Raw genomic sequence first — 24,021 nt, 5'->3', positions numbered from 1 at the left:
TTCCCATTTTTCCCAATACTGTGTCACAAAGTAAACTTGATTGGAATCTTGTGTTTTTGTTTGGTAACCAAAAGTTGTTCTGTCGTGAGCTTTTTTGCTTTATTATATACTTTGACTATCGTCTTCTGTTTGTAACTGTGTGTCTGAAACTGACCAAAGGGTATTTTCAATCATCCGAGAAGAGTGAAAACTGTCTGCCCTTAGTATGGTGTTGCAGTCAGTAGGCGTGTGTAAATCACCATGCTCATCTTTTTAGATTTTGAGGTCAAGAAAGTGAATTTCAGAGCAGGGGTAGTCGGTATTTGAGACACTATTGATCAGCCTGTGGCTGGGACAACCCACAAGGGGGCGTCAAGGACCCTTTTCTACTGTTCGCCAAGAAATTGGATGTGTCGTTCATATTGCAAATGAAGGCAAATGAAGGGCTCTTCGTGTGTGTGTGTGTGTGTGTGTGTGTGTGTGTGTGTGTGTGTGTGTGTGTGTGTGTGTGTGTGGCAGGGGGGTTATAGCGTATCAGCAGTTATGACTTAATTAAATAATTAATCTGCAGATCTTATACGAGTTGATTTTTGTTTGTTTGCTTGTTTTTGTTTCCACATCTGATTTTTTTTTAATCTCCAGATTTGTAAATATACGCTGTGTATTCCAAATAAACACACGACGGTGAAACGCAAAGTCCGCGTCAAACATTCCAGAAAGTTAAATTTCATAACCGAGGTCGAGGGGAGTCAGGGACACGTACGGCCGGTGTAGGCACGTACTCCCGAACGTCATGACGTCACGCGTCGGTCGACGCAACTCGGGTTGTTTGGACTGTGAGAGAGGAGTGATCTGTAGCTGGCGGTGCGGAGAGCTTCTCAGTTGATGTCGCTGCTCCTGGGCCGCAGGGTTCCGCTGTCATTCGCCTACAGACTCACCGCCTGCAGCGCATCCTCACTGTCGAGGCCCGTGTTGGTCAACACTGCACTAATAAAGCTCAGAGCGACCGCCAGAGTCACACACAGCACCGTCTTCACTAGCGTAGCCGGTCAAAATAGAGGAACCATGCCCGAAAGGAGGCCCTTCGTGCGGTTACCAGCAGACGTCTACCCCGTCAACTACGGCTTGTGTCTGAAGCCCGACCTCATCGACTTCACTTTCGAGGGCAAGTTGGAGGCGCTGGTGGAGGTGCGTGAACCCGGAGCCCTCTGGCTACAGACGGGGATGGATTTGTCTGGGCATGGCGAGGACCTCGTTATGTAATCCGACCAGCTAACGTTACCAGCGGCTAGCCGATCCGCCGTGCACAACTGGTGACGTTAACCGTAAATAGTTAGCCGCTAGCCTAGCAGCCGTAACTTAGCCCGAGCTCAAGCCGCTGACAGGCGCCAGCCAGCTTTGTTTTCCTACTAGCTAAGCGTTTCCGGGAGGCCCGCGCCAATTGTAATTAATCCACGGGTGTCGGTCACTCGCTGGCTATTTCTCAGACTGAGCGCGCCAGCCCGTGGAGGCTAGTTAGCATGTCTATGAAGTATACTCCATCATACTTGCACTCTCATGTTAGCTTAGCTGCCTGGGATTTTTTTTTTTTTTTTTTTTTTTTTTTTATAAATATCCTGACCGTCAATCGTTTAACGCCACTTTAATGAATCGACGGAGTCTTTGTTTCGCAGCCGTACTAACTCCCTTACATAAAAAATACACGACTAGCTGCGCGAAACACGAGAGTCTAATCAAATATTTGTTGGCTAAAGTTGCGAGCTAGGTGCTAGCTAACGGTCACCAGTGTTTGCTAAATCATGGCAACATCTCCCCGCCCCCTCCTACCCGCTTCACTCGCGCATTCCAACCAAGTTACACGTTACACACCCACTCTCACCCTAACGTGTACCAAAAATTGTCTAAATTCCAAACGTATGCAGATTGTTGATCTGTATGTATGTGTGGGGTTTTCTTTTTAAGTTGTGACGGAAAACTGTCGAAGTTAAGCAAGCGGGGGGTGGGGGGGGGGTCTAAACGGTTTGATGTTGTATGGCGGTTACTTCCTCCTGTGTTACGCTGTTAGCGGGGCACTCTGCTCTGCTTCCTTGTAGCTGGCGGGTGTGGATTGTAGTTGTTATAGAGCTGCCGATAAGACGGACATACCAACAGAGTTGGTATTTAAAGTGTGCGGCGTGCTATCCAGTCAAGTGGGTGCACAACATCCGTACAGGAGACGTCACTCACAAAAAGTGGAATGAAAATGAAAACTATTGCATGTATATATATGACTTGTCAACTTAACTAGCTTGAGGGTAAGATTTATTTATTTTTTTAAACGCATACGATGTTCAGACTTCTATTGTCCAGTTGATCCGACCCTCCCTCCATTCTGGTTGTATAAAGACAATAAAGGGCATTCAGCTCTATTCTATTCTATTCTCCTCTACACCTACTGATTGCCAGTGAAACGCAGCACCGAAGCAAACTGTCAAGAGTCCGTGTGTCTGGAATTCTACGAAAAGAAGTGGGCGCTGTTTCAACAACTCCACTTTCCTGCGCGCTGCTATTGATACCGATGATGAGCATTGATTTTTCACTCACTAGAATGTTTGCTGGCAGTGCTTTCTTATCTCACCTCTCTGTTTTGTCTCTTGCTTAAAAAAAAAAAAAACAACAAATATTTGAACTTAAGCGTTTCTGTTTCAACACCTGCAGGTCACACAAGCCACAAATCAGATTGTGATGAACTGCGCCGACATCGACATCATCACAGCGTCCTTTGTGCCACCGGGAGGAGAAGGCAAGTCGCTGCTTCGCATCCAATCAAAGTGTCGGGGTTTTTTTTTTTTTTTGAAGGCCCCGGTGTGCGAGATGCTGTGGCTTCCGACGGCGGGAATGCAAACGACGTTCACCCCCCTTCTTGACCTCACACCTGTCGTTTGCCAGCTGTGCGAACTCCACAAGTTGAAGCCGCTCCTCGTATTAATAGAAATGTTTATTTTTAGGGCACCGAAAGCGAGTTATATTTGTGTAAATTAAATCGGTTGCATGGCAGTGGAAAGCCTCTCGCGCATTGAAGGGGCGTCGCCCAACTCATGAGATCCTCCCCTGTTCTCTCTCCATCAGAGATCAACGCGACAGGATTCAACTATCAGAACGAGGATGAGAAGGTCACGCTGTCGTTTCCCAGCACTCTACAGAAAGGTGAGAGGCAGCCCTGCTCTTCAGTAACTGCAAAGCAACCATATGCGTTTATTAACCCACCGCCACCGCGTGTCGCCAGGCTCCGGCTCGTTGAAGATCGACTTTGTGGGCGAGCTGAACGACAAAATGAAAGGATTCTACAGGAGTAAATACACGACCCCGGGCGGGGAGGTCCGCTACGCCGCCGTCACACAGTTTGAGGTAAGTCGATGCCCAAGGCCCGAATGAAGTGAGGCCTGTTGCTCAACTCGCTATATGTGCGCCCTCATGTTGCGACACTGCAGGCTGCGGCGACCACATGACTGCTGGAAACAACGCCTCTTGTTCCATATTTCAGGTTGTTTTTTTTTGTCGCGTTGTTTTTTGTTTTTTTATTTCAAACACAACAGCTGTGTGTTTGTCTCCTCCTGTGCAGATTCACTCATGGCTGTCACTCCGGGGGTTAATCAGCAATCCAAGTGGCTCAGTGCTGCTAACCTCTGCCTGGGCCCTCAGGGGGAGGGGGGCGGGGGGGTTTGTGGTGTTTAGGTTGTTGTTCTGACAAGCGGTGTCATCAGCGGCTCGGCCTCCAGTGGCCGAAAACTGCTGACGTTTGCCAACTGTGACGAATCCATCCCGTTAAAGTCGAGAACCACTTTGGTCTAATGAGTTTATTTCTACAGACTGATTTGAGAACCTGTGGTGACTGCAGTTCTTTGCCTGACGGCGTTGGAAGATATTTTTTCACTAATAGTTTTTTTTTAATTATTTTTCTTATCAGATTCGTTAAATCTTCAGATCCCTTCTGATCAGATCCCACACGGTCTGACTTTCTCTTTAACACCTGTGCAAGCGGAAACTTTGGTTTTGGTCGTGTAGAGTTTTCTTCTCTTTGACACACACACAAAAAAGTGACTTTTGTTAGCTTTTGTTTGCTCTGGAGTGGAGGGAGGTGTGCAGTTGCTGCCGTTTTCCCACTTTAGTGGAGAGGGAGAGAGAGAAAGAGGGTGGGGGGGGGCCTGTCCAGTGGACTCTCCTCATTGGCTGGCTGGCTGTCAGTGTAGCTCCTGTGTCCCAGTGAAGCCCCGGCCGCCGCCACTACACACAGCTGAAGGTTGGAGAGCTGCAGTAGCGGCTGACATGAGTCACCTCATAATCTCATCTGACATCTGGGTTTGCTTGATGATAGTTGTGCTTTGCCGGACGGCGAAGCATTAAACTGCAGACGCGAGCATGCTGACATTTTATATTGTGTGTCTGTCTCCACATTTCATGTGCAGTTTTCCTGCGTTTCTTGCTTGTTGCCACTCAACGTCACTATGTGTGTGTGTGTGTGTGTGTTTGTTTTGTTTTTTTGAATGGCAGCGGCCTTTTGCAAAAACCTGCAGAGATCGTTTGCCTCTTGCACGCCGGGTGCTTAATTTCTTTTTGTCCTCGACCTTTGCACGCGGCGCACGGCACCACCACTGTAATTAGCCAGTGGAAAAACCCAGCAACGCTTTGCAAGATCTCGCAGTCCCGGCTTTTGCCGAGCGGAGCCGCGCGTTTCCCTCTGGCGGAGGAGTCGGAGGGTTGACGTGCGTGACCTTCCGGCCCTCCTCCTCGGTGTTTGACAAACTGAACTGTCGAGGATCAGGAACGAACTGCGTGTTGAATTTGTACAAGTGGTGCATTGCTCCCAAACAAGTGTGCGCTGGTCGTCATCACGTTGCTTGAATGCTCAGCCTTTGTTTGGTTTTGTTTTTCTCGAAGTGACCCACCGCAGTGAGTTATTTTGGGTAGGTGTGTTGCCATCCGAGATAAAGGTCCAGTAATAACCCAGAAATACGACCTACGATGTGACATAACAACCGGGCTTCTGCGGGCGTCATTTCCTGGTCCAAAGGTGTCGGCGGTAGCTCGAAACCTCTGTCGTGCGTCGGTGACGATGCAATACCCGGCCGTGGTCCATCTTCTCTGTGTGTGTGTGAACCCCCCCCCCCACCACCCGGGGGTCCTGACCCTCTCTGTCTCCCCCTGCAGGCCACGGACGCCCGCCGAGCGTTCCCCTGCTGGGACGAGCCGGCCATCAAAGCCACGTTCGACATCGCCCTGATCGTCCCCAAGGACCGAGTGGCCCTGTCCAACATGGTGCGTGTCACACGGTCACATGACCGCGGGCCAGCTGATTCATTCGGAAAGTGTGTGTGTGTGTGTGTGTGTGTGTGTGTGTGTGTGTGTGTGTGTGACACAGTGTTTTCCTTCTCCTTTCCCTCTCAGCCTTACACGGCAGACAGAGGGGCAGCCCAGCATTGCGTCTTCCTCCTCTAATCTGAAGTGATGTGCAACTTGTGCTCGGAAGGCACTCGCAGCCTCGTCCACTAGGTTGTGCCCGGCAGACTCCGCTAAAGAGATTTGGGTTGTTTAGTTTTTTTTTGCAGCTGAGATGCAGATCAGCGAAGTCTTCCAGGCTAAATTTGGATGCGTCTGACGGTTCACTGAACCAGAGAGTCAGAGAGTCTGTCGCTGTTCCCCCGTCGGCCGTAGTGCGACGGAGCCAGACGAGACTCTTTGGTCAGGGGAGCGAAGACTCGCTGCACTGCGTTTGTAGCTTCTGTGTTCACATCAGCAATGTGCAATATGCATGCTGGCCAAAAAAAAGGCGTGAGGGTAGAAGTCAGAAGACGGCATTTCCACAGCCGTGCCACTGGGGGGGTTGAGCGCCACTGCTGGCGTGAGTCAGTTAAAATCTGATTTTTTTTTTTGCCCATCCACACTGAACCTGGAGTCTGTAGTCTGAACAGTCGCGAACCACATGAATTCTTTTGCAAGACGGATTGAAAGCAACTTGGGCAGGTAGTTCAAAATCATTTGTACAGACGCGTCTCAGTCTGAACAGCTCCAAACACACCCGTGGGTTTTGACTGTCCGTGACGTCAAGTCTACGACACGCAAAGACCCGCCAGCGCTCCAGGGCGGGTATCGCAACATGTGACATCACATCCCAGTTATATGACGTCACACACTGCACTCGACGCTGGACGACTGACGTTTTGCCTCTGGAGGCCACCAGAAGCCTGCTCTGATTGGTCGAGGAGAGAGTTCAGTAGTGCAGGGCTGGTGGCACCGATGCTTTTCAATTGAAATGTTTTTTTGTTTTTTTTATCTTTAGCTAGTTGGTTATGCTAATGGTGAAACACAAGACAAAGATTTAGAGCATTAAATAATTATTTTTTTGTTATTAACACAAACCAATACGAGAAGATTGTAAAGTATAAAACGACAAAATATTCCCCTTTCATGGCATGAAGAAAAAAAGCCCCTTGTGCAAAGTAACACAAAAGTAACAACGTAGCCTAACAAGGTGGGCGGTCAAAGCCAGCTTTTGAGACTGTAAGAGAAAGCTAACAGCGACGCTCAGCTCAGTATCAATGCCATGGATATTTAGATGGATGTACGGTGCAGCCCTCGCGTGATGCTAACGACAGTGGATGAAGCCGGTGCTGTAGCTGGGCTCAGGCCTTCAGGTGTCTCACCTCAGCGACACACTGCTGTCATCAACCGTGTGTGTGCGTGAGACCCAGTAGTAGGCCGTCCTGTCTGGGTCCCACCTCACCATGTCCCCCCCACACCGCCTCCAGAATGTCATCGATCGGAAGCCGTGTCCGGACGACGAGAGCCTGGTGGAGGTCAAGTTCGCCTCCACGCCCATCATGTCCACGTACCTGGTGGCCTTCGTCATCGGCGAGTACGACTACGTGGAGAGCCAGTCGTCGGACGGCATCACCGTCCGCGTCTACACGCCGATGGGGAAGGCGGAGCAGGGGAAGTTCGCCCTGGAGGTGAGAGGGTCGGCCGGCGAGGGGGAGGAGCCGTCCCCACGGTGAAACCTTTGACGCCGACGGGCAGAGACGGATTGGTTTTGTGGTTGCAGGTCGCGACCAAGACCCTGCCGTTCTACAAAGACTACTTCGACGTCCCTTATCCTCTGCCCAAGATTGATCTCATCGCCATCGCTGACTTTGCTGCCGGTGAGCCCAACTCAGTTGGTTTTTTTCCTGCGCGATACAAAAGGCTTCCTCAGCCCGACTGGGAGGCAATGCAGCATCCAGGATGAAAAAAAACTTTTAAGGAAGCCGCTTTACTGCACGTTTCATATACAGGGCTCTGTCAGTTGGGCTTCTGAGGATACACTTTTATCAATGTGTTTATGGGCAGTATGTTCAAGCTTTTACCACTGTAAAAAAAAAAATCAAGCCAGATTTTCCACACTGGACCTTGAAGAACGATGCTGCATCACCAGCCACAGTCACTGTGGTTTTAGTTTTTTCGGATGGGGGGGTGAGGAAAATAATGGAATCACTTCATCACGTCTCCTTCTTCCCCGCTTGTCCAGGTGCCATGGAGAACTGGGGCCTTGTGACGTACAGGTGAGATTGCAGTGACTGGAAACATCCGTAAACCTCTTAGGATAAAACTGATGTTTATTGTCTCGCGGCCACTTTTCTTGTCCAGCGTCAAGAGGTTCTTTTTTTTTTTTTTTTTTAATTCTGCTTTTAGCAAGCGAGCAGAGAGCAAAGAATGATGGGAACACAGTGGTGGGGGTGCACTTGTCTTCTGTCATACGCTCACCTGGTTTAATCTGCAAACAAACAAACATTCGCCAGGAATTCTCCCAGTTTAGACTCCCCGCCTCTGATAGATTTTCCAAGTTCATTTTGTCTTGAATGCATCTCTCTTTCTCTCCCTCTCTCTCTCTCTCACTCTTTCCCTCGCTCTTTCCCTCTCTCTTTCTCTCTCCCTCTCCCCCTCGCTCTTTCCCTCTCTCTCTCTCTCCCCTCGCTCTTTCCCTCTCTCTTTCTCTCTCTCTCCCCCTCGCTCTCTCTCTTTCTCTCCCCCCCTCGCTCTTTCCCTCTCTCTCTCTCTCCCCTCGCTCTTTCCCTCTCTCTTTCTCTCTCTCTCTCCCCCTCGCTCTCTCTCTTTCTCTCCCCCCTCGCTCTTTCCCTCTCTCTCTCTCCCCTCTCTCTTTCTCTCTCCCTCTCCCCCTCGCTCTCTCTCTTTCTCTCCCCCCTCGCTCTTTCCCTCTCCCCTCGCTCTTTCCCTCTCTCTTTCTCTCTCCCTCTCCCCCTCGCTCTTTCCCTCTCTTTCTCTCTCGCTTTCTCTCTCCCCCTCGCTCTCTCTCTTTCTCTCTCCCCCTCGCTTTCTCTCTCTCTCTCCCCCTCGCTTTCTCTCTCTCTCTCCCCCTCGCTCTTTCCCTCTCTCTCTCCCCCTCGCTCTTTCCCTCTCTCTCTCTCTCTCTCTCACTCTTTCTCTCTCCCCTCGCTCTTTCCCTTTCTCTCTCCCTCTCTCTTTCTCTCTCCCTCTCCCCCTCGCTCTTTCCCTCTCTTTCTCTCTCCTCTCTCTTTCTCTCTCCCCCTTGCTCTCTCCCTCTCTCTTTCTCTCGCTGTTTCTCTCTCCCCCTCGCTCTCCCTCTCTCTCTCTCGCTCTCCCTCTCTCCCTCCTTCCACATTCTGCTAATATGACGCTAAATAAAAAAAACCTGATAGTGTTTTTGTTTGTTTTCACTTTCACTCACAACCCTCTGAGCGTTGAGTTCGTCCTGTAGAGATGTCTGTGCTGAACTCTGCCTGTCTGTCTGTCTGTCTGTCTGTCCACCTTCCAGGGAGACGGCGCTGCTCATCGACCCCAAAAACTCGTGTTCATCCTCCAGGCAGTGGGTGGCGCTGGTGGTCGGACACGAACTCGCCCACCAGTGGTTTGGAAACTTGGTCACCATGGTAACTTGCCTGAACTTTGCAACCGCAGCCAACTTCAGACTGACCTTTTCTTTTCTTTTCTTTTCTTTTCTTTTCTTTTTTTTCTGAAGATACTGAAATCTAACTGTTTTAGCGTCCACACTGGAGGGAAATCATAGATGGAAGCCCTGTAGCTGCTTTTCTCTGTCTTTATTTACAGTTTTCGGACACCTCTTGCGTTTGGGATGCACTGTTTTGCACCAAGATTCAGCCTGAAGTGTTCAAGAATTTAGTTTTCTTATTTTGTCTTGTAACAACATAACAGAACATATATAATATGTGTTTGTGTTCCTCTCACAACACTTTGCAACACAAGCAAAGCAAAATTCATTTAACGGCGTTCATTGGCATTGAGGAAAATTTTAAAAAGCTGTTTTCCACTGCTTTACATTTTTTAAGAAAAAAACAAACTGTTTCCACCGTGTGTGTGTGTGTGTGTACAGGAGTGGTGGACTCACCTCTGGCTCAATGAGGGCTTTGCCTCGTGGATCGAGTACCTGTGCGTGGACCACTGCTTCCCCGAGTATGACATCTGGACCCAGTTCGTGTCGGCAGACTACACCCGCGCCCTGGACCTGGACGCGCTGGACAGCAGCCACCCCATCGAGGTGAGCCCATCTGTCGCCATTTCAGCACCATTTTTTTTTTTTTTTTTTGCCCTTGCCTTTGCCGCGCACATAGGGCTGGGCGATTGATTGATTTTAAATCGGAATCGGATTTTTATATTATTTCATAATTAATAACATATATAAAAAATAATCGGTATGAGTCTTCAGTTTATTGGCAAGTCGATTGCTGAATGAAAAATAACAAACCCACTTCGCCGTAGGTTCAGGACTACGAATTGCTGTGTGCAGACAATCAGGCAGACCGAGTGATCGAGTTGCTGTCAACAGTGCGCCGCACCCCCCTCACTCCTTTAAACGTCTCAAAACCTGCAATGGACTTCTTCTGTTACCAAAAAAATCTAAATTGAAAATCGAGTTTTCAGAGAAAAAAAAATCATGATCGTATTTTCTTCCAAAATCGCACAGCCCTACGCGCACGCTGCCACTGTCTGAGGTGTCACAGTGCTGCGATACTACAGCGTGCTTTTTGCTGATTCAGATTTTTGCACGCTCGTCGATCATTGCAACGTTGCTACTCTTCCTCCAGGTGAATGTGGGCCATCCGTCAGAGGTGGACGAGATCTTTGACGCCATCTCCTACAGCAAGGGGGCGTCTGTGATCCGCATGTTGCACAACTACACCGGGGACGAGGTCGGCGGCCACGAGCACAGACACACACACACACACACACACACATGCGTGTTTCTTCCTCATGACTCTAATGTGCGGCGCTCTCACTGCAGGACTTCAGGAAAGGGATGAACGCCTACCTGCTCAAGTTCCAGCATAAAAACGCCTCAACAGGTGCGGAACGTTCCAGCAGCGTCTCACTGTAGACGGAACATGTTGCCCCCTAGTGGTGTGGAGGGGTGCTGGAATGATGTGGAACCTCTTTATTTCCCCCCCTCAGAGGACCTGTGGGACTGTCTGGAGCAGGCCAGTGGGAAGCCCATCGCTGCCGTGATGAGCTCGTGGACCAAGCAGATGGGATTCCCCATCATCGTGGTGGACCAGGAGCAGGTGAGCCGCCCTTCAGCAGCCTCCACTGGTATCTCCTGTTGTGAACTCTAACACCCCCTCCTCCTCCCGGTGTCGTTTCCAGCAAGGTGACGATCGCATCCTCAAGATCTCCCAGAAGAAGTTTTGCGCCAGCGGACCGCACAACGGTGAGTGTTTGTGTGGCGGGGCATTTTTTGTTTTGTTTTTTTTAAAGGGAGGATTAATTAAGATTTTCAAGAAAAAGTGAAAGTGCCGACAACGCCCCTGAGGTAAAAAGGAGCCTCGGACTCCAATACACAGCTTCTTTTAAATTCAGGGTGAGCAGAGTCGAAACAGTACAAATAATGGACAATTATTTATTGTAACAATTAAAATTAATAAAAAAAAAAAAAAAAACTTGCTTCCCCTCTATTCCGCTCGGAACAGTTAGAAGTTAGATAGGTGGGGCGTTCAGGGGTAATTGGAATAAAAAAAAACTCCCAGGTAAAAGATAAAAACTCAATGAAACACTGCACAAAGTCAAAACACAGCACATGAATAAAATACACAGATTAGTAAAGGAAACCCACTGCACACTACAGAAAGAAATTCCAACCCTGTCGCCTGCCTGGGTGCCGCCGGCCGTGGCCTCTTCTGATTGGTGCGTGTGTTGTCTGCCAGGCGAGGAGTGTCCCAGCTGGATGGTCCCCATCAGCGTCTGCACCAGCGAGGACGCCAAGTGCTGCAAGCTGAAGGTTCTGCTGGACAGGCCGGAGACCACCATCACTGTGAGCGGCGTCGGACCCGACCAGTGGGTCAAGGTGAGCGCCCCCTGTCGGCCTTGTTGAGTTTTTTTTTTTTTTTTTTCTTGTTGGTTTCCATCGCCGGTTGACAGTAAAGGCTGTTCAGTGTCTGATGCCCCATCAGCTCCATCAGTTTGTCCACTTGGGCGCGACAGTCCAGCTAACGCCATGTGTACCCAGTGAGACAGTAAACTTCTGTATTGCACAACGAGTGCAATACAGAAGTGAGTCATTTAAAAATAACACTTCTTTTGCATTCGATTCTGCAATTTGCTCTTTAAGTAGCGGATATTATTTTTCTTTCGGTTCTGATTTGTGTCTCTTCTGGTTTGGAGAGTTTTTGCTTCTTGTTGATTTATGAGTCCAACTCAGCACAGCAAAAATGAAGGAGCTCGAGTTTGATAAAACAGAAAAGGGGTGAAAAATAGACATTTTGAGCCAAACACTTGTTGATAGTCGAACGACCGAAGCCTCCAGCGGGAGCCTCCAGAGTCAGAGTGACGACAACGCCTGACCCAGTTGTGTCCCCGCCGTTCGCAGATCAACCCCGGCACCGTCGGCTTCTACCGCATCCAGTACAGCTCGGCCATGCTGGAGAGTCTGCTGCCGGGCGTCCGAGACCTCAGCCTGCAGCCCGTGGACCGGCTGGGCCTGCAGAACGACCTCTTTTCACTGGTACCACGCTCACGACACGCACTCGCGCATTCGCTCTCTGCCCACAACTTGAAACAATCTGACCCTTCACTACGCAGAGGAAAACCAAAGTTTCATTTTTGGTTTTCCTCTCATCCTGTCCTGCATATTGCAGGCTTGTGGATAAGCCGATACCGATTGTAGTGACCTCACTCACCACTTGGTTCACTTGAGGGGCCTTCGGGCGAACTGTTTGTAATCTACAAACACGTGTTGTCATATCAAGCCAAAACTCAACAAAAGGCGAAGAAAAAGTAGATTTGCCTTCTGGGTATGACATTGGTCAAACGCGTTGATTTGCCAAAATAATAATAATGCGGTTTCTCCAGGTAATAAAACTCCCAGAAAACAGGATTCCTCTAGAGCAGGGGTGTCGAACATACGGCCTGCGGGCCGGATCAGGCCCGCAAAGTGTTTTATTCCGGCCCGCGAGATGATTTTGCAAAATATAAAAACTGCAATTTATCAGTGAAAGAAAGTGCTGTTCTCAATGTGTCCACTTGGTGTCACAATATCGTTTCTGCTTCGCAAACAAACTCAATACTGGGGCTGAGCAAGTACAGCCAATCACGTCTCCTATTGGCTACCCTCATTGCCCCAAAATGTCTCTGTCGAAACAGACAAAGCTGATGCAGAGCAGTGTTGCCAACTTGGCGACTTTCTCCCCCCAAAAAGTCGCTATTCTCCCCATGGCGACTTTTTTTTTGTTGTGAAAAGCAACTTGCGACAAATCTAGCGACTTTTCCTGGTGTTATCACGTTGCGATCAAGTGCAAATTGTCAATTATGCAAATTAGACGACATTTGGCGACTTCTAGCGACTTTCAGGACAGCCAATGGCAACTTTCCTTACTGAGGAGTTGGCAACACTGATGCAGACTGCAGAGTGCTGAAAGCACACGGACAAAGTAAAACAAAGAAAACAACTGGAAGTTGGTATTATTACCATACCATGATTTTACCGGTCCGGTCCGCTGGGGAATAGATTTTCCTCTGTGTGTCCCGTGAACCAAAATGAGTTTGACACCCCTGCTCTAGAGTGACACGGTTGACAAATTGTGTGGCTTCCCCAAATGCGCATCTGTCGCAAATCGGCAGGTGCCCTCCTTAAAAAGCCAAAGCAAAGAAAGAAAAAGGAAAATACACCACCCGTAGGGAAAATAACGTCATGGCACCCCCAAAAAAATAGGATTCTCATAAGATACCTAAGAAAAACACACCTTTGTTACTTATTTTGTTGTGGAATGTTAGAAGAAGCTCAATCATACGACATAGACTATATAAAATATTTTTTCATTAAAAAAAATAAATTGATAAATGTATTATTAAATAAATTGACCAATCTCCGAGCTGTTGCAGCTCATAGACTTTATGTCGTGCAGGATCAGTTCAGCGCTCAGCTGCGACGTCTTCTTCAGACCTGGAAGGGAAAATTATTTTAGGCTGGTACCAAACCTGAGTCTAACATTAATATCGGATCAGGTCACCGCTAGTCTGCTCCTTTCCAACGCTAACCAGCTCCTGCAGACGGTTCTCCTCACTGAGCTCCGTGTGTGTGTGCGTGTGTGTGCAGTCTCGTGCAGGCATGATCAGCACAGTGGAGGTGCTGAAGCTGATGGAGGCGTTTGTAAACGAGCCCAACTACACGGTGTGGAGCGACCTGAGCTGCAACCTGGGCGTGCTCTCCTCGCTGCTCTCCCACACCGACTTCCACGAGGAGATCCAAGAGTTCATCCGCGACCTGTTCACGCCCATCGGCCTGAAGCTGGGCTGGGACAGCAAACCGGGAGAAGGTGAGCAGCAGGCTGCGTCTTGAAAAGGCAGCTTGTCAACTATCAAAGCAATCAGTCGGCCAGGTGCATCGCAAAACCACGGGGATTAGTTGATTGGTTTAATCGGCTGCGAGCTACACGAGACCTTGAGTCTGAACTGCTGCTGACCAGGACTTCCTGTCCCTGCAGGTCACCTGGACGCCCTGCTCAGGGGTCTGGTTCTGGGGAAGCTGGGGAAGGCGGGACACAAGCCCACGCTGGAGGAGGCCCGGCGGAGGTTCCGGGACCATGTGGAGGGGAGGAACATCCTGCTGGCAGACCTCAGGAGCCCAGTGAGTAGAACGGTTTGGATCTGTTTTCCAAGGTCCTGGTCAGGAAGTGGTCCTCTATGTTCGCTATGATGCATGTTGTGTTTGTTTGTTTTTTATATGTGTGTGTGTGTGTGTGTGTGTGTGTGTGTGTGTGTGTGTATTCAAACTGGGTAATAAAGTTGAAGTTAAATTGCTCCTAGCCCTGCCAATTTAAAGAGGGGGTGGGGGGGAAGATGATCAGGCTGCCATCTGCTGGACCTTGAGGCAAACTACACCAGATGGTCTTGCGTATTTTTAGGCTGTTAAATGTGTCATATTCTGGGCTTATGCTAGTTTGAATGCGATCATGCGCGATCCAACATTGCCACAGCGGCGATGTTGGAAGTGATGCAGTATCTCTTGGTGACCAGCAGGGGACTCTGCTGCGACTCTGAGCTCGCGCGCTGTCGCTGTTTTTCTCTCCAGGTGTATTTGACGGTGCTGAAGCACGGCGACAGCGCCACACTGGACACAATGCTGAAGGTGAGACTCACCGGCAGGAATGTCGCCTCAGCTCGAGACCTCCCTGCAGTCAGACGCTCATCACTCACTCCTGTTGTTGTGTTTTGTTTTGTTTTTTGTTTTGTTTTTTTTCGTTCTGCTGTCAATCAGCTCCACAAGCAAGCCGACATGCAGGAGGAGAAGAACCGCATCGAGCGAGTCCTCGGCGCCATCTCGGCCCCAGACCTCATCCAGAAAGTCCTCAGCTTCGCCCTCTCGGTACCTGGCGCGCACCTCAAGTTCTGACCGTCGACATAATGGCACCGTTGTGACGTTTCAAAGACGGAGAGCTCAGTCTGACCTCCCCCCATTTGCCTCCCGCAGGAAGAGGTCCGTCCTCAGGACACGGTGTCGGTCATCGGGGGCGTGGCAGGAAGTAGCAAGCAAGGCCGGAAGGCTGCCTGGAAGTTTGTCAAGGACAACTGGGAGGAGCTTTACAACCGCTACCAAGGCGGCTTCCTCATATCGCGGCTAATCAAGGTTGGGACTCCAGGAATGGCTGCTTGTGTTTACACGCAGGCTCTTTCATTCCCCCCCCCCCCCCAAAAAAAAAAAAAAATTGGATGCTGCTCTGCTTCTGCTTTGTTTGTGCAGAAACTCACTGGTCAGAAATGTGAAAAGTTAATTTCGTGCACATTTCTGTTATCTTTTTATTCGGCTGTTTATAATTCATTAGGTTAATTATGAACGCTGGTCCGTGTCGCTGAGTCACTTTCTTCTTCTTCTCTTCTTCTTTGCAGCTCACAGTTGACGGCTTTGCCATCGACAAGATGGCGGCTGAAGTCAAGGTGAGAACTTGAATTTTTTTCTTTTTCATTTCATTAATTAAAATGTTGTCCACGGATGAAACTTTTTCAACCCGCCGCTAAAAAAAAAAAAGAAAGAAAAAATACATTTTAACCACTAGAGGAGGCTCTTTTCTTCCTTTTCTTTCCAAAAAAAAAAAAACATCTCTTTCATTTGATTCACTTCGCTGGTGTTCGCCCGCAGAGCTTCTTCGACAGCCACCCGGCGCCGGCGGCCGAGCGCACGGTGCAGCAGTGCTGCGAGAACATCCTCCTCAACGCCGCGTGGCTGAAGCGCGACGCCGACGACATCCAGGAGTATCTACTGCAGCGCAAGGCTCCGCCCGTCTGAGCCGCCGGCCTCGCCGCCGCTGCCACCGCCACCCTACCCCCTCCCTTCTTCCTCCCCATCCTTCCCTCTCCCCAGACCACCCTGCCCCTACGACAGAGACCAGAGCGGGAGCAGAGAGCGTGCTGACAGCAGCCCCACCACCACCACCACCGCAGCCGCACGGCAAGAGCCAAGAATCTCACCGCCAACAGACTCTTTTTACGCCGTTAAAAGATCCGTTTTAGTCCCAGCGGGGAGCGTCGGGTTTTTTTGGGAAAATCTGCCAACCCCCCCGCAACCCCCGACCAACTCCAGCGCCGCCACGGTCCAGCAGGGGGCGCCGCTTAACGACGCGCAAACGCCGCATCTCATCCCCTCCAAGTAGTGACGGCGGTGGCGGCAGTGGCCTCTCCGCCCTGTACGCACACCCTTGTCCGTCTCTGCTGAGAAAACTGTGAAGTCCACCCCCTCCCGCCGCCACCACCACTCGTCCTGGATGCATGAAGTGCGTGGTTCCTCTCTGCTGCCCCCTCTGCTGTGTTTTTTTCCTGTATGAACTAATTTTGTTTTTTTTTGTTTTTTTTCTCCCCCCTTTCTTGTCTTTCCTGCTCCTCTTCTTCCTCCTCTCTCTCTCCCTCCCTCCCTCTCTCCCTCCCTCCCCTTCTCTGGGCCAATCTGATTGGCCGACTGGGCAGGAACGGGCTTAACGACGGTAGTGTTGTAGTTCTCCGGCAGCACTTAACTCTCTTCCCCACCCGTGCTCGGTTACCGGTTAGGGGCGGGGCGAGCAGCGTTAGCATGGTACTACGTTGTAAACTGTAAAATGCAAGCGTTTTTTATTTTTCTTCATTTTTTTTTTTTTTTTTTTTCTTTTTCCTCTCAGCACTCGATGCTTCTTTTTAGAAGAATAAATGGAAAAGTTTATCTTTTTCCATCCCGCGCCCTCCTCCTCCTCTTCCTCCTCCTCTCTTTTCTCTCTCGCTTTCTCTCTCTCAGAGTCAGAGTTTGTACAGTTTGAATCATGACGTATCTCCTCTTATCTGTATATCTGCCACTGAAATGAAGGTATTGATGTGTTTTACCAGACATCAGACGCACTGTCTTATTTAAGTGTTGACTAACGGGGGAGGACGGGGTGATAACTGAAGATCACACTACTTTTTTCGGGGCCTTCACACACTCGCGCGCGCACGCACACGCACACGCACACACACACACACACACACACACACACACACACGCACACACACGCACTGGAGCAACATCAGGAAATGCCTCTGGATTCGGGGTTGAGAGTCTGGACTTGGAGACGCATCCGCTCGACTCGGCTGTCAGACTCGGAGGCCTTAAGGCGGTCGACTGGTTTGCAGTAGATATTTTAACACTGACGTGGCGGCGACGTGTTACGCAGACTTGAAGAGCGAGAATATCTATGTAGGATTTACAATTTGATCTGTGTGTGTTGTTGTTGGGGTTTTTTGATTTGATTTGATTTGATTTTTTTTTTTTTTTTTACCTTAAATCAGTCCAACCTGTTGTTGACTATTTTCCTCACCCAGCTGGAAATGTTCAATGGTTTTTGTTTTTGTTTGGGGTTTCTTTCTTTCTTTTTATTTTATTTTATTTTTTGGTTTTGTTTTTTTTTTTCGTTTTTTTTTGTTTTTCAAACTGCAGTTGGTGTTCATTAAAGTGAAAAAAAAAAAAGATTATAAATTAATTGACGTGAAATTAATACAGGCTGATTTTTAACAAGTGAGCGTGTGTGTCCGGAGGCGCAGACTTGTGATTTCTGTTGTGTTATCTCATCATAGTGGATTACACATCAGTCACAGGAGCATTGAAGTACCTGTGTGTGAGTGTGAGTGCGTACGCATGTTTGTTCTAACAGTCCGTGACAACAGAAGTGGTGACTGGTTTATGTGGATGATCATTCAGTGGAAAATCAATTGTCTTCATGCTTTTGGTTTGTGGAGAAAAAAATAAGTCAACCTTTGAGGCACTGTTTGGATTCTTGTGTGAAGAAAAAAAAAAGATTTAATGTTTGTGTGTCAGGGTTTTTGTTTGTTTTTGTTGGGGGTTTTTTATGACTCTGAATTGAGTTCATGGTGTGGGATGTCTTTTCAAGGAAAAAAAAATCTTGTCGGGCAGCGCAGCTCTGACTACAGTGATGCCAAGGTAAATATAAAATATGCAGTCCAATAAAGTTACCACTTGATGATACTCACGACACTGCAGGGGATTTATCAGGTCTTGAGTAAACGTTGCTGGAGAGGTCCAGTCTACTGCAATGTTTCACATCATAATCTATTAATTACTGCAAAAAAACTAATACTAAACAGAGAAAATCATGAGGGTTTTCTTTTCAATGGACTTTCCCTATAATGCTATGTATAATCCAGTTACTGAATAATAGGCTTGATTTAAAAAAAAAAAAAAAAAAACTGATGTAGAACAAAGTCAAATGGAGACAATTTTAATACAGTAAGGAAACCGTATGGGTTGAGGCTGCAAAAAAAAATCACTTTACTGGTTAGTTTCTCGTCAAGCATCAAGTCCAATCTGCAGTTGAAATTTCATTTAAAAGCAAAACCAAAAAAAAAAGATGCACATTTGTGACGAGTGCGCTTATTCCAACACGCCAGCAGATGGGGCGAGTGTGCAGCCCGCGGCTTTGCCTTTCGCGGCAGAAAGGAAGTGAAGAAGTGAACTTCGGTCCAGCTGGTTGCTGTTTGGGTGAGCATGCACGCTGGGAAATGACAGCCGTGTAAGTAAACTGACTGGTCGGTGCGAACGGTCCGATCGTTGCACGTTTAATTTTAAATTCGGCACTTACAAAAAATAAATAAATAAGGGGCGACAAAGTGTAGCGGAGTGAGTGGGGAAAGTCTTGCTGGCTAACTGCGGTTAGCCGCATGTTAGCGAGGCAGCTAATCGCGTCATGTCGGTGTCCGGAGCTGTCTCAGCCAGCCGTCGGTTCCCTTCTTGCCTTCACTGTTTTCTAATAGCTGGTTACCGGGAAGCGCTTTCCATACGTTGGCGTGTCTGTGTGTAGCTGCTCGCCGTGCTCCGCTGAGGGATTACTAGCTTCAACTGTCGGCACGAAACTACAACAGTTTCTTTGTGAGGCTGCTTCATGTCAGAGCTCCGTTCACCGAGCAAGACCCGCTCGCTCCAATCCGCATCTTCGTCTCAAAGGTCCGCTCCAGGGTCTATTTTTAGCCGCGGAGAGAAGCCATCAGGCGGGTCGAGTGGCGGCAGGTTTCGTCAGTATCAGGTTTTTTTTCTCTTTTTTTTTTCTTTTGAGTCATACGACGGTTTGATCCGGACATGGAAATGAGGTCAGAGGCGCAGTTGTTAAAATCCCTTTACCAGTAGTTTCCCCGCCTCCGGTTGTCCGCGTGCCTCAGACCCTGAAGTCCTTGCTTCCACGACTCGTTTCTTTGCTTATTCTTGTCTTTATGTTGCTCGAGCGTTTCGGAAGTTAGTGAGAAGCTGTCTTGACTTTACCCTTCTTGAACTCAAGTAGTTTCACTGCACGGTGCGCAATTTTGCGGGTTGTTGTAGTTTTTATTTGCCATATTTAAATATCAAGACTGCTGCTGATCCGTCTCCCGACTTCAAGACCTGCTCGTGTGTGTCTGTGCAAATAACTACTTTGTCAATCTAAAAACACACGTTTGCATTTGCATGTTGGATTCTGTTTAATGCCAATAGATCCTTATACATGTTCCAGGTTAAGCCTTCCGAGGTGTCCTCTTCTCCTCCCAGGTCCAGGCTGTAAACGGCTCAGAGTCATTAACGAATTGTCTCATCCTGTTCCCAGGTGGTCTGATGGCGTCTGGCCGTGGACTGACTGACTGACTGACTGACTGACTGATGCCGTCATCATGATGCTGAGCTGCAGCGCTCTGCTCCTCGCCCTCCTGCTGCCCCACGTCAGAGGCTTCCTGAACCTGCTGGAGGACGACGGCGTGCCGGAGGAGTGGGTGCTGCTGCACGTGGTCCAGGGCCACATCGGCGCCGGCAACTACAGCTACCTGCGGCTCAACCACGATGGAAGGGTCATCCTGCACATGCGCAGCCTCAAGGGCGACGCCGACATCTACGTATCCGACAACACGCTGCGGCCCAGCTTCGACAGCTACAAGCTGCAGTCGGCCACCTGCGGCCAGGACGTGGTGGTGGTGCCGGGCGACTTTGCCCGGCCCGTCGGGATCGGCATCTACGGCCACCCGTCGTACCTGGAGAGCGAGTTTGAGATGTACGTCTTTTACGACCAGACGGTCCCACAGGACCCGTTTGACAAGGGCTCAGAAGACGGACGTCCGCAAAGCAGGTCCCCTCAGGCCGCCGAGGACGACGAGCAGGAGGAGGAGTCCATCTTTTGGACCATCCTGATTGGACTACTGAAGATCATACTGGAGATTTTGTTCTGAGGGCAGCCGCTTTTGCTGTGACACGGGATCCGGTTCACCTCTCAGTCCGACTCTGAGAAGGACTTTTTTTTTTTTTTTTGTCTTTTCTGTTGGTATGAGGAAAAGCAATTTCACCAAATTTGAATGAAAGGTCAGGGTTCAAGTAGAAAGGTTTGTCTAATCACGAGACAGTCCGCACGTTCAGGAGCGAATTGATTCTTGTCACCAAGAGCAGGAGACGCCAGAAAATCTTTGCTTTTTTTAAAAAAAAAAGAAAAAAAAACTATTTTCACTGTTCTACCTGAAGCTGTGATGCACCTCCACGAAGCCATCAGACTGCTACTAACAAAGAAGTTGTTCCACACGTGACTTTGTCCCGTCACCTCGCCATCAGCTGGTTTTTCACCGCGACGCCACAAACGGACACGCACGCCTTTGTTAGAGCAGCGGCTTTATGTCGTCCTTATTGTTTTGAGTTTGGTGGGAGCCAAATACTTTTATCAGTTCTGTCAGGTGATATTTTCCAAATCATGATCCAAAGTGATTTTTAACGTCAAGCGAGTCTCCTCCCCCTTTGCGTCACAGCGTTCCAAACAAAGTCACTACACTTTAAGACGTGTAGGGAATGTCAGCTGGAACAGTTTGAAGAGTCCGCAGCCTCACTGCCTCACTTCCTGGTGAGTGGCTACAGCAGAGAGGCCAAGGTTTTCCATCAATCGCACCTGCAAAAGTCTGAATTTGAACGTAACAAAAACACAATGGTGTCTGTGGGAGGTAATTTTTTTTTTCTTGCTGTCAAGGTTACAGCTTTGTGCAGCATACACCATTCCCTTTTGGTTTATAGTGATAAAACTTACAGACTGGGCTTTTGAATTTTATTCTGTAATCATAATGTGAATAAATTGTAAAAAAAAAAAAAAAAAAAACATTTGCAGACGCTCTCACAGCCTAAAATTTAAAGGCCTGACTGCAGCTGAATTAAGAATTACAAAGATTCGGCTAGGTTTTAACCATCACGTGTCAGTTTCACCAGTGACCAAAGGGTGGAGTAAGAGAGTCGCTTGGTTTGGTTTTTCAGGTGTGTTTTGGCCCAACTCCGGGCCAGCAGCTGGTTTTGTTGCCCTTTGATATGGTTTTGGTTTTCTTGTCACAGTGGTTATTGTTGGAAATGAGGGTTAAGATAATTTTTCAGACTTTTAAATGACACAGGACCACCTTGAAGGCTCTTCAAATTCTCTATAATAGCACAGAGCAACACAATCAGTGTCACTGAATCGTCGGCAGGAGTCCGAAGCAGCTGATTCAGTTTCGTGAAAAGCTGCAAGACCTAATGCCAAGATTCTTTTTCTTTTCTGGATTTATGGAGTTTATTTTTCTTTTCTTTTTTTTATTATTAGGCTCGAAAACATACTTTTTTTTCTTGTTTGTTTCATTATTAACTTCTACTCAATTTTTTTCTTTCTTTCTTTCTTTGATTTTCCTGTTGGACGCACGTGCTCCTCATCTTAAAATCTGCTGTTGCTGGAGTTGACCTGTGAGTGATCTCACCACCACTGAGCAGAAATGTTCGACAGTGCCTTCAGATCGGTCCTCTGTGGGGAGAACTAACGAGCAGTTCCCCACAGACGATTCTATCAGGTTCAGATTAATAAACAGTTTTCTTGCAGACTGTTTGAATTCTGTTTGTCTTAATTCCCATTTATATTGACATGAAGATCAGGATCGATTTGGTGAAACCTACTGATTTAATGACTTATCAATAAATGTAATTTTTTTCCCCCTTAATTCTTGACAGCTCGTTGTGCTATATTTAACAGCACTGTGAAACATAGATACTACTCATGCTGGTTTTGTGTATTGAAAATAAATTTAGACACGACTGGAACTCACTTTTTGCTCTGGATTCCAGAGCTAGCTATACTTTTACACCAACAACCAGCTTTCAACATTCTCCTTGATTTATGCAATTATGCAAAATTCTCCAGTCCAAAGCAGTTTAACTGGTATAAAGAGAATTCATCACGAAAGGTTTTAAAGTTCAGATATTGTAAATGTCTGTTGCAGGGGAGACACAGGAGGTCAGAAGAGCCGCCACTTTGCAAAGGATGGAGCTTTATTTACAGAATACAGTGAGCCACAGTGGGCCACAGGCTCAGAAGTCAGTCTGGTTCCCGAACGGGCTCCGGACCGCCACGAGCCTGATTACAAAAAAACGAAAAAAGCAAACTTATTATCAGACAGGACTCAAACTGTTCGTCATCGCAGTCCGTGTCACGCCAGGCTCGGCGCCAGTTCGATGCTGTTGATCCTGAGCACCGTCTGCGGCTGCACCACGATCCGCTTGCGCTGGAAGCGGTGTCTCCTCCAGAACCTCATGTGGACTTTGGGCCACGACTCGGTCTTCTCGACCACTGTGGCCTCGACCCGGACCAGCTCCTTGCCCAGCAGCGGCCTGCCGATCAACGTGAAGTCCTGCGCGCCGACCAGCAGCACCTTCTCCATCCGGATCCGGTCCCCGCACTCCGCCTCGATGTGGTTCTCCACCAGGATCAGGTCCTCGTTGGTCACCTTCCACTGGTGCCCGGCGAAGTGGACCACGGCGAACAACCGCCCGAAGTCCTGTCCGTCGATCTTCTGGTTCACGGCGCTGACCACCGCTGCGCGCCGCCTCCGCGTCTCCTCCTCCGGGACCGGGTCCGCCAGCTCCCGCCACGGCGGACGGGACAGCGAGGTCCGTGGAACCAAGTCCCCGCCGACAGAGCTCTGTGTTCGAACAGTAGCGGCGGGGAGCAGTGCGGGCGGACCGGTGAACAACCTGCTGCATGTCCTCCACAGGACCGCTCCTCTGTACAGCGCCATCTTGACAGGAAGCGACGTGTGTGTCCTCGCGGTCTGCAGTGCGCATGCGTGGAAGTGGGATCTCACGGCAAACTGTGTGCGCATGCGTCTAAAATACGGACACCCTATGGAACCGAGTTTATGCTTTCAAACGCATCATGTGGGTTTAGAGAATTTATAGTTTATACTTGCGGTTTCCCACCTCCCGCACAACTTACGATGCAAAGCACGTGATGTAGGATTCGAGGAATGTAATAACACATTAACAGTAGATGTATTTTAAACAGTAAAATTATTCTCTGAACTCATAAAAAACGATAATCTTATTTGAAATAATTTTTATGTTACGTGGAATAACGGACAGTGGCTCCGTGATCAATAATTATTGCAATTACATTAGCTGCCGAATTTCACCAAAAAATAAAATTACATTGAATTCGAAATCATAAAATGTCCATCCAGATGCTGAAAACTCTGTTTTTGTGGCTTCTGTTTAGAAGAGTCAGAAACAATTAAAAACCCAAGCTTCTCATGCTCAATAACTGGTAGTCTAGGAGGGATATACAACGTCATCGTCAACGCTAAACGTCATCAAATTGGTAATTAGAACAATTTCAAATGTTGATGTATATGGACAGTCTTACAAAAGGGTGGCATAGATGTGGTAAAGGTAGTAAATATATCACTGGGAAAACGTAAACCCTATTTAGATTATCTTTTAAATGAACTGGAAGAACTTTAATTTTTAAAGTAATTCCAGTGATACTTAAATTAAATTGTATACTTTTAAAATAATAATTTTTATTTAATTGGATTGGATTTTTGGAATATTTTCGTTTTGTAACGTTTGTTTTGGTCATTATTTATTTTACCATTTACAATTTAACCATTTCAACTGTTAAATAAAGCTTTTCATTTCAAATTAAATCTATTGGTTTAAAGTCAGTCGATTTTGCAGATAATAAAGCGTTGCGTTTTCATCCAGTGAAGTTGGTTGTACTAAACATGTTTTGGTCAGTCTTTAAACAA

At 48.2% G+C, this 24,021-nt stretch overlaps 3 protein-coding genes across 4 annotated transcripts; 2 read left to right on the top strand and 1 right to left on the bottom strand.

Moving 5' to 3' along the window:
* Window positions 1-816: 816 nt before the first annotated feature.
* npepps (aminopeptidase puromycin sensitive) lies at window positions 817-17,959 on the top strand. Its single transcript, XM_076015670.1, has 23 exons — window positions 817-1,167; window positions 2,677-2,761; window positions 3,088-3,165; window positions 3,245-3,366; window positions 5,167-5,274; window positions 6,765-6,965; window positions 7,058-7,154; window positions 7,520-7,553; window positions 8,786-8,900; window positions 9,362-9,526; window positions 10,074-10,178; window positions 10,271-10,331; window positions 10,438-10,547; window positions 10,630-10,693; window positions 11,187-11,326; window positions 11,849-11,983; window positions 13,574-13,793; window positions 13,962-14,104; window positions 14,549-14,605; window positions 14,735-14,842; window positions 14,948-15,103; window positions 15,364-15,411; window positions 15,614-17,959. Exons 1-23 carry the CDS (start codon window positions 865-867, stop codon window positions 15,758-15,760), a joined length of 2,802 nt encoding a protein of 933 aa, XP_075871785.1. The 5' UTR covers window positions 817-864; the 3' UTR covers window positions 15,761-17,959.
* A 407-nt stretch (window positions 17,960-18,366) lies between these two features.
* cunh6orf120 (chromosome unknown C6orf120 homolog) lies at window positions 18,367-21,827 on the top strand. 2 transcript variants are annotated; one of them, XM_076015636.1, is made up of 2 exons: window positions 18,367-18,503; window positions 19,563-21,827. In XM_076015636.1, the coding sequence occupies exon 2, from the start codon at window positions 19,627-19,629 to the stop codon at window positions 20,173-20,175; it is 549 nt and encodes a 182-aa protein (XP_075871751.1). In that variant the 5' UTR covers window positions 18,367-18,503; window positions 19,563-19,626; the 3' UTR covers window positions 20,176-21,827. The 2 variants fall into 2 exon arrangements, with proteins under 2 accessions (XP_075871751.1, XP_075871752.1); XM_076015637.1 differs by lacking the exon at window positions 18,367-18,503 and adding an exon at window positions 19,044-19,077.
* Window positions 21,828-22,246: 419 nt separating this feature from the next.
* On the bottom strand, window positions 22,247-23,250 carry mrpl21 (mitochondrial ribosomal protein L21). The gene has a single exon (XM_076015678.1). The coding sequence runs from the start codon at window positions 23,095-23,097 to the stop codon at window positions 22,426-22,428; it is 672 nt and encodes a 223-aa protein (XP_075871793.1). The 5' UTR covers window positions 23,098-23,250; the 3' UTR covers window positions 22,247-22,425.
* Between the last annotated feature and the right edge of the window lie 771 nt (window positions 23,251-24,021).

Source organism: Nelusetta ayraudi, unplaced genomic scaffold (genome assembly GCF_046127955.1).
Source record: "Nelusetta ayraudi isolate G7.1 ecotype Tasmania unplaced genomic scaffold, CSIRO-AGI_Nayr_v1 ptg000192l, whole genome shotgun sequence".
In the NCBI taxonomy this organism is placed as follows: domain Eukaryota; kingdom Metazoa; phylum Chordata; class Actinopteri; order Tetraodontiformes; family Monacanthidae; genus Nelusetta; species Nelusetta ayraudi.
This window is presented reverse-complemented; position numbering and strand designations above follow the sequence as displayed.